The 8,750-nt window shown below is 48.2% G+C and overlaps 2 protein-coding genes across 2 annotated transcripts; one reads left to right on the plus strand and one right to left on the minus strand.

The window, feature by feature from the left end:
- The first annotated feature begins 384 nt into the window (after window positions 1-384).
- Window positions 385-3,530, plus strand: LOC101761861 (homologous-pairing protein 2 homolog). The gene is made up of 7 exons (XM_004981953.3): window positions 385-590; window positions 733-758; window positions 2,009-2,276; window positions 2,382-2,452; window positions 2,541-2,729; window positions 2,851-2,996; window positions 3,118-3,530. Exons 1-6 carry the CDS (start codon window positions 563-565, stop codon window positions 2,950-2,952), a joined length of 684 nt encoding a protein of 227 aa, XP_004982010.1. The 5' UTR covers window positions 385-562; the 3' UTR covers window positions 2,953-2,996; window positions 3,118-3,530.
- Window positions 3,491-5,078, minus strand: LOC101762282. Its single transcript, XM_004981954.3, has 2 exons — window positions 4,370-5,078; window positions 3,491-4,275 (listed from the first exon to the last, which is right to left on the minus strand). The coding sequence occupies exons 1-2, from the start codon at window positions 4,832-4,834 to the stop codon at window positions 3,694-3,696; spliced, it is 1,047 nt and encodes a 348-aa protein (XP_004982011.1). The 5' UTR covers window positions 4,835-5,078; the 3' UTR covers window positions 3,491-3,693.
- Between the last annotated feature and the right edge of the window lie 3,672 nt (window positions 5,079-8,750).

Below are 8,750 nucleotides of genomic sequence, written 5' to 3' on the forward strand. Positions count from 1 at the left end.
TCTTGAGTAAAGGCACCCCAGTCGGGTGGGCCGTTCGCGCACACGCAATGGATCGAAACTCATCCTATCTTGTAAGGCGTCGGCACCTACGTTGTTTTGCGGACATATTTGATGGAAATGCAACCGGAGAACTTGTTTTCCAATTTACGGACTTATTGCAATAAAGCGTGCATGTTGTCATTGGAGCTTCGAAGACTTAGTTGGCTTATGACGACTAGGGAGTCCCCGTCACCAGTAGTCGTTGATAAGAGGGAGATCGCAAGGCGAAAGGCAGAGTAACAATGCTTTGTCCTCGGCTTCGTCAGGGCGGCGTGGGGGTGGTTTGGGCGGGAAAGTGGAAACCTCCCGCCCGCGTCACCAGCTAAGGCGGCCCTGCGTTGTCAGTGACCCGCAGAGCAGAGGCCACGTCAAGGCCAACAGGCCGACACACACAACCCCACACCCCTCGGCTTCCCAAACAATCCATTCCCCGCCGGCGCTCTCCTCCGCGGCTCCGCCTTTTCCCTGTCGAGGAGCAGCAGCAAGCAAAGCCACGCCGGCGAGGCGGGCGGGCGAGGAGGCAATGCCGCCCAAATCGGATAGTGTGGAAGGTATTCACCCCTGCGGCCCCGCCCCCTCCCAACTGAAATGTTTTTTTTTGGCTCAAACCTTCCCGATTTCGACCGTCCTTAGCTTGGCCTAGTCGATATTTCTGATGATTTTGCGGCTTCATTTTTTCTTCCGTTTCTGCAGGAATCGTCCTGGGTTTCGTCAATGAGGTGCCGTCCCTCCCCTGAAACTCAACCCGAAAACCCTAAACCCCTGGTTCTGCTTATGCTTGTGCAATTAGGGTTCTATTTTCACTCTGTTGGTACTTGTGGGGATTTGTGATGTATAAGAATTTTTCTAGAATCCTTAGGATTGTATGGATGTGACAAAGTTGACAAGCTGGATACTGACTGTGCGGTAATCATGATAGCAGCATGCTGTTTGATGAATACCAATTATTGTCCATTCTTTCTTTCTGTAGATTCAGATGGGTTAGTTAGAATCATGTAAAAACTCCCTCGTCACCATCCTGATTAATTGATGCATGTTAGTTGCAACTGGCATCACTTCGTTTCTTGATCATTATTCTGAATGGTCGTAATTGCAGCTGTCCTCCAATTAAGCAGCTACCTGCAGTCAAGTGCTGAAATGTTAGCTGGATATGTTGGGAGTGAGCAATTCATTCCTGTGACCAGCATATGATTTCTATGCTAATCCCTAGAATAGAACAAAATTTAGACTAGCTTCAGTTTGGATGTTGGACTCCATGGTGCTACACTGCTACTTGCTTTGTTGTTTGTGTTTGCCTTTTGTATAAGATAATTTATCTGGTTCTCTTTCAACTATCCTGTCCCAGCTTATCAGCATCGTTTTATGATTTACCAGAAAATTGTCCCCTTGAGTTTGTAACTGCAAAGCAGCTCACAAATGCTTGCAAGTGGTAACACAAGCACAAGGCTTTTGCAGATCAGTTTTGGTTTTTGCTCTTCACCGTATGCTGTTTTTTCCCCTCCCCTGTCAGATGTAGTTATGCTCACCTTAGACTGTTTTCCCCTTACAGAAGCTTATATGTGTTTCAACTTTCTAGAGCATGTGTTATCATGTACTTTCATTTAGTTCTGCTTTGTTGCATTGTTTATTTCCCATTTAACTTAGTGAAACTTCCTTCTGAATTCAAATAAATAAAATGGGGAGTAAGTATTACTGTATTTCCCTTCAGATATTGCTCTTATCCCGATTTGGTTAAATATTGACCTGCTTTACTTATGTGCCTAAGTAGTGTATGTGGCTTTCGATACGAAACAACTTTATTCAGAAAGTGCTTTGTGTACAGTTCTTCAATTTTATGCAGAATATATGAAAAAAATTACCACACTATCTGGTCTCACTTTCATAGTTGATATAGTAACACATTAGCCGCACATTTTGTTTTTTTTAAGCTCTGGGTATCACTGAGTTGACTATTACCATGACTCTGCAGCAAAACAGGCCACTGAATTCACAGAATGTAGCTGACGCGCTACAGAAGTTTAATCTGAAGAAGACTGCAGTACAAAAGGCACTGGATGCATTGGCCGACAGTGGACAGATTTCCTTCAAGGAGTATGGCAAGCAGAAAATTTACATTGCTCGGCAAGATCAATTCGACATTCCAAATGGGGAAGAACTCGAGGAGATGAAGAAAGCAAATGCCAAGTTGCAAGAAGAACTTGTAGATCAAAAGAAAGCAATTAGTGAGGTTGAATCTGGTAGGTTCCAAACTTCCAATTCTTACCTTGGTCTTTTTAGTGGTCTATCAAATGCAGTATGCAATGGTCATATTTTGATGACATCTAAATTTAAATCTTGTACAGAGGTACGAGGCCTGCAGTCAAACTTGACGCTGGCAGAGATTAAGTCGAAGGAGACTAAATTACAAAGCGAAGTACGTGCATATAAATTGTTTCCTTCCGCTCCTTACTATGAGTCTGTTCCTTTGAACCTGTTGTATTTACAGGACCATATTTGTTTAGGTCCAGGAAATGGAAGAGAAACTCAATAAATTGCGGAGTGGTGTCATCTTGGTGAAACCTGAGGACAAGAAGATCATTGAGGATTCTTTTGCTGAAAAAGTCAACCAATGGAAAAAGCGGAAGAGGATGTTCAAGGAGCTTTGGGATAATATTACTGAGAATAGCCCAAAAGATCAGAAAGAATTTAAGGTTTTTGCTGCATTTCCCCTCTATCCTTATACCCTTTGATTGCACTTGGAACTTACCCTTCCTGTTGCTGTTATGTGCCATCTAGCTATTCATGACGCTGATGAACAATATGCATCTGCAGGAAGAGCTTGGTCTTGAGTATGACGAAGATGTCGACGTGAACCTGCAGTCTTATACTGACATGCTGGCAAGTCTCAACAAAAAGCGAAAAATTTCTCGCTGATGTAGCATGAGAGTATCTACATCTCAAGTCAGAAGGAATTTAAGGTTTCTGCTTCATTCCCCCTCTATCCTTTTACCCTTTGATTGCAGTTGGGATTTACCTTTCCTGTTGCTGCCATGCGCCATCTAGCTATTCATGATGCTGATGAACAATATGCATCTGCAGGAAGATGACGAAGATGATGAAGACAGTCTTACACTGGGCATGCTGGCAAGTCTCAACAAAAGGCCAAAAATGTCTCGCTGATGTAGCATGATAGTATCTACATCTCAAGTCAAAAATCTGTTACAGAAGTTTTACCAGCTACACGGTTCATGGTTCTGCTGTTTCTTGCAGTTTCTGTAGCTGAGATGTTCCAGATAGATGATGTTGTCCTCTGTTAATATTTAATCATTTATTTTAGGAGTATTCTAGTGGGTAACTGCAGTCCTTAGCAGACTTGTTAATCTTGTCAGCAATGAGGTTTAATATAGCTTTTGTACCAGTTGGGTGACAGCAAATTCTCCATCCTCTTTAATGTATCTACAAAAAAAATGCATTCTTCAGCAATATACGCTGATGATTTTGCACCCTGCTTATAAATTGGAAAAGAATCAAATTTGTCCCTTTTCCTTTTTTTAATATCATTTACATTACATATATGGTATGAACGTATGCCATAGGATTCTACATATAACGAAAATTCAACTAAATATATTGAGATCAAGAAACCATCTCCTCTGTTGCCATCTTGTTGCGCAGCTAAAATCCCCACTTCGTTCTGACCGATGCCGGCTTGCCCCTGGCCGGCTCCCGCTGCTCATGGTGTTTCTGTTCTTTCACTGCAACGTCGCCATGATCTGCCTCGTCCTCCGGCAGGATCTCAATCTCTGAACTGTAATTCCGCGCATGTCCAATCTTCTCAGATGTCTTTCCATCAAGCATCTCACCTTCTTTCTTGCTCTCATCATCCATCCGCGTGGTTCCAGTCTTTCCCCTGTCGCCTGGCCCCCTGGACTCCCCACGCGAGAGCTCCATGGCTGCCTTCGCGGCGGCGGCGGCCGAGGCGGCCGACTCGAACGCGGCCTGCGCCGCCGCTTCCACGTCCTTGTACCTCTGCGCCGAGTCGCCAGAGACGTCTTCGTCCAGGTCATCAGCTGGTGGCATCCTGATCATCTCTTCGTCGTGCTTCGTCTTCCTGCGGTTGTGGTTGGAGCGTCCGGAGCCCTCGCAGGGTGGTGGCTCGTAGACGCTCACGGCGAACCCTTTCTCTGCGGCGATCTCCTGGAGCACCATCTGCCGGCTCTCGAGGCTCGGCTGCTTGGTCGACAGCTTCTGCACGATCTGTTCCGTTCCGACAAGGGAATCAAATTTCGTTAGAGACATCCAATTTTGATTCGAGTGTCGAGTCAGAAGGTTCGTCGTCGTCGGTGCTCACCTTGGGGTTGATCCCGCATCCGCTGCGGAGCTCGGAGGCGGCGGAGACGAACCCCCTTCCGAACTTGGCGGCAAGGATGCCCCGTACCTCCTGCAGCTCCGGCAGGTCCCCGCACCTTGCGGCGGCGTACACGAGCCCCGCCGCCGCCTCCCGCAGCTCCTCGGGGCACTCCCTGTGCGCATCGACGAGCGCCGCCCGCTCGACGATGAGGCCGCAGTAGGCCTCGAGCTCGGCGAGCACGTCGAGCGCGTTCTGCTCCCGGACGACGTGCTCGGCGCGTGCCAGCGCGCGGTCCGCGTGGCCCAGGCGGAGCAGCTGCTCGACGTCCCCGCGCGCCTGCGCGAACCGCACCTGCCGGTGGCCACGCACCACGCCCAGCCGCGTCACCGCCAGCCCCAGCAGCGACCGCAGCCGCGCCGTCTGCTTCGTCGTCCGCCCCAGCAGCACGTCCAGCCTCCTCCCCATCGCCGCCCGCCGCCGCCGCAAGCGCCGAGCTTAGCTAGAGCAGCCGCCCCGTCGCTCTCCCCGATCGAGTTGGTGTGCCTGTGAAGACCGGGCGGTTTCGCCCCGGTGTTTTATACCCCCGGGCGCGAGCGCGGGCACGGTGTGGAAGCGTGGGATGAATGGAAGCTGCGCGGGAGCAATTAGGGGGAAGGATCCGAGGGTGGCGATACGCTTCCTTGTGGGGGTGGGATTGGGTTTGCTTTGTGGCGAAGGCGAGCGAGCGCGACGGGCTTTAAACGTCTGAGCGGACGCGTGGTGGGCCAAGCCGCCGCCGATGAGCTGTCAGACACGGGGGCTCCTTCAGCGGTTGGGTTCATCCGCGCGGAAAGGGTTCAGCGGCCAGTTTCTTTTGGGGGCGGTCGCGCGCTCGCTGGGCACGCGGGTTCTGGCCGCCCGACCGAGCAGGGGGCTTCGTCTTCGTCGCGGCTGGGAACCGGTGGTTACGGCGTCCGGAGTGTGAACCGCCACGTCCGCTCGGCGGGTGGCGCGGTTTTTTCTTCGTCTCCGATTAGTTTTGACTGGGCCCCGCCGGGATCGTGAGCTTCACGAGTGAACTGACGGGGTGGAGTGGTGGAAGAGTCGAAAACGACGGCGCAGCGGCTGCGGTTGAAAACTTGGGAGCCTGGGAGGGAGTGGATACGGAAGAGCACCTGTGCAGTGCAGGGAGCAACCTGGTCAGCAGGGGAAAGCGTCCGTGTACGTTTTCGTACGGCCCGATCGACTGTATGACTGTGTCTCCTCCTGCCCCAGTCGACAGAGTCATTATTGTAGAGTGATGAACGGTTCGTCGTGATGGCGACTGGTTGGTTACTGCGGCAAACGCGGTTTTCCCTTCCTCTCCGGAACTTGTTGTCAGTTTCTTCCGTGGTTGCTCGAGATTATATAGCTCATACCAACAGTTCTTTCTTAATTTGCGTAACAAAAGGGAGATTTATTAATCAAACATAGGTAGTTTCCACGGTTCCAGCATCGACCAGTCACATCAATCGAGATACACGAACTTCAAACCGAACTTGATATTCAAGACTAGTTTTATCTCCACCAATCCAGGGCGGATCTAAGGCTCGGGCTGTCTAGGCTGCAGCCCGAGACGAGTCCATATAACCCCTTTAACATATGTGATGTTTAATTTAAAAAACTACGATCTCAATTAGAGAAAAGGAGGTCCAGAAGATGTGAATCAACAGTTCAGCTCAGGCATAGCCTCGTTCTGGATCCGCCCCTGCACCAATCCAAGGTTAGGTAACTCTTGTGCTTATGCTGCCTTAGATCCCGTTTGGATTCCAGCAAGCAGCAGCTAGCTATTAGCTGTGTTAGCTGGGGCAACCAGGTGGCTGCTAATTTTAGTAAGATGGTAGATAAAACACTAGCTAGCTGACATATTAATTTTGATCCAAACAGATTCTTAATGTTAACTGTTAGCTAGGTAGGATCCAAACGAGCCTTAATATCGTATAACGTCTGTCTCATCTCTTGGATTTCTCGAATAAATATTTTGATAAGAAAAAAGGGGACCTACATAAAAATGATGGAAGGGTGACCAACAATTAATGGTACATAAAAGTACCTATCTCGGTCTGTTTCTAGGTAGAGCCATCAACATACGAACCCGCTGCAATGTGAAATTCTTCTTAAGTTCACAGACGAACAAAAACAGGGAAGAACTGCCTCAAATCAAATGTACGTAACATCTTCAAGTAATCAAATGCTGCAATTACCTTGCTACACATGTGTACTATGCTATGATAATATGGAGGAATCAGTCTTACACCTATTCCTACACTGTCATTTCTCCAAAAAATGTTGGAACTTGATTGGCCTGCAGGTTAATGACACAATTACTAGATATCAAATTCTAGAATCCTTTAAGCTTCAGATAGCTCAGTCCTTTTTCATGGAGGCTATAGCCATCATGTTCTGAGTATTTGGACAACAAGAAATGACTTCATATTTGAGAATCAAGCAGCAACATTATATAGGTTGTAAAGAAATCTTCATATTGGAGAGTCATATTGGAATTATCCAGAGTTATATACTCAGAGCAAAGGCAAAATATCATCCGGTGATAGGTTCTTGGTTTCAGTCTCTATTGTAATTTTTCCTTTTATTTTTCATATCTTCTGTAAATACTTCTTATTTTATTAATATATAATCAGTAGGAGTCACCCTCCTATATCATTAAAAACAAAGCAGTCGCCCTCCATCGAAGAAAAACGAAACAATAACCTAGCTACTGTTCTGCCTGGGATCGGTTGATGCGTGCGACGAGCCTATCGAAGAAGGCAAGCACCGTACGGTTCCGTGCACCACCACCACGCACGCACCACCGGACGGGAAAACAAGCTCTAGCTCGTCTCCGCCTCTCCGGTCATTCTCCGAGGAAGGTTCGGTTCTGGCGGCATGACCATGGAAAAACGGCGCTCGACGCGTCGAACGATTTGCACGGCCACATCAGGCCAGCAACTCGTCTCGTGCCTGCCCTCCTCCACCGGACGGCGACCACACCACGCGCACGTGCGACCCCATGGGCCGTGCCGTTCGGCCATTACCCTGACTACCTGAGCGTAAATATCGTTGACCAGTTCAAATCCCGAGCCGAAAACGACGGGAAACCGATCGTCAAAGTCGCGAGTCATCTGCGTTTTCCCCGCCCCATTTTTGGACGTCCGGAACTGATTTTTTTTCACCGTTGGGCGAAGTTTTCAGGGGGCATGCAGAGCAGGACTCGCAGAGACTACTGATTATTCACCGCTCAACGCCGGCCCTCGCATTCTTCCAGAACGCGAGTACGCGACGCGTCAACCGCGTGTAGCCGTGTCCGTGTACTGCGTAATACCCCGCATGGCAGCGGGCGCTAGCGCACATGAGGTCAGGTACAATACAAGCGATCACCGCTGCAAAGCATCCTATCGTGTGGCGCCGCGCTCTGCGTTTCGCGCTCGCGAGCTAATCGTAGAGGTCATGGATCGATGCGGCTTTGTTGGCCAGGAGGGCATCCTTTTGAATTGCCGAGTTGCTCCCAGCTAATTGATCGCTTTTGGATTGGAAGCACTAATCCGTGTGCTCTTTCGGTTAAAGATAATTCCAACCAGGCTAGCATATGAATAATAAAGATATGTCATATATACATGCGAATGCATAAGAAACTCTTCTTTAAAGGCCTCGCTATAAAGACAGTTAAAAAAAAAGATCAAACCGCGCCAGGTTGCATTATTGATTACTTTCAAGAAGAAGAAAAGTAGGAGGTTTTAAATTGTTTTTATTCAGAGTCGATTCCAGTCGCCGCTTTTGATGAGCTTTCGTTCTACCTTGCATTCAATTTATTTTCTTCTTCCACTTCTTTTTCTATGTTTTTCTTGAGACTAAAAGAAGGATCATTTACTTATAGGGACAACTAATAAGTTATGGTCGTCTAAGAAACAGTGCCAACGATAGATGGATCTTCGATCGGATGTTCATTTCCCTTTTTATATTTTCTATGTACTCCAATTACCGACCGCGTTCCCATTCCCCTTTTGGTTTTCGCTTGTGCAGGTGCAGCGTGCAGTCGGTCTGCAGCTAGCGGAACTGCGTCCGTTTGCCCCGTTTGGAGATATGGACTAAAAATTAATCCGATGTTTGGATAGCAATTAGGATGACTAAAATTAGCGACATAACCTAATTTTAAAACTAATTGCATAAGTCACCGCTAATTGATGAGGAGAAATCCTAATTAGATCTTGATTAGTTCATGTTTAATGGGTCATTGTGGCTCGTCCTGTCCCCATCGATGCTCTGTGCTAGTACTGATAGAGAGGTGACCGGTTCGTCGTGATCGCGACTGGAGGCCGGTTGCTACGGAAAATTAAACGCGCCCGTTCCTTTTCCGCTCCACAAT

The sequence above is a fragment of the Setaria italica genome, chromosome IX, assembly GCF_000263155.2.
Source record: "Setaria italica strain Yugu1 chromosome IX, Setaria_italica_v2.0, whole genome shotgun sequence".
NCBI lineage: Eukaryota > Viridiplantae > Streptophyta > Magnoliopsida > Poales > Poaceae > Setaria > Setaria italica.

What these genes read in the sequence shown, in the direction of transcription:
- LOC101761861 (XM_004981953.3), top strand. Translation starts at nt 563, where the DNA reads ATGCCGCCCAAATCGGATAGTGTGGAAG. An exon ending in TCCTGGGTTTCGTCAATGAG is followed by an intron (nt 759 to 2,008) that starts GTGCCGTCCCTC and finishes ATGACTCTGCAG; the next exon opens with CAAAACAGGCCACTGAATTC. An exon ending in AATTAGTGAGGTTGAATCTG is followed by an intron (nt 2,277 to 2,381) that starts GTAGGTTCCAAA and finishes AATCTTGTACAG; the next exon opens with AGGTACGAGGCCTGCAGTCA.
- LOC101762282 (XM_004981954.3), bottom strand. Translation starts at nt 4,834, where the DNA reads ATGGGGAGGAGGCTGGACGTGCTGCTGGGGCGGACGACGAAGCAGACG. An exon ending in GATGCGGGATCAACCCCAAG is followed by an intron (nt 4,276 to 4,369) that starts GTGAGCACCGAC and finishes GGAACGGAACAG; the next exon opens with ATCGTGCAGAAGCTGTCGAC.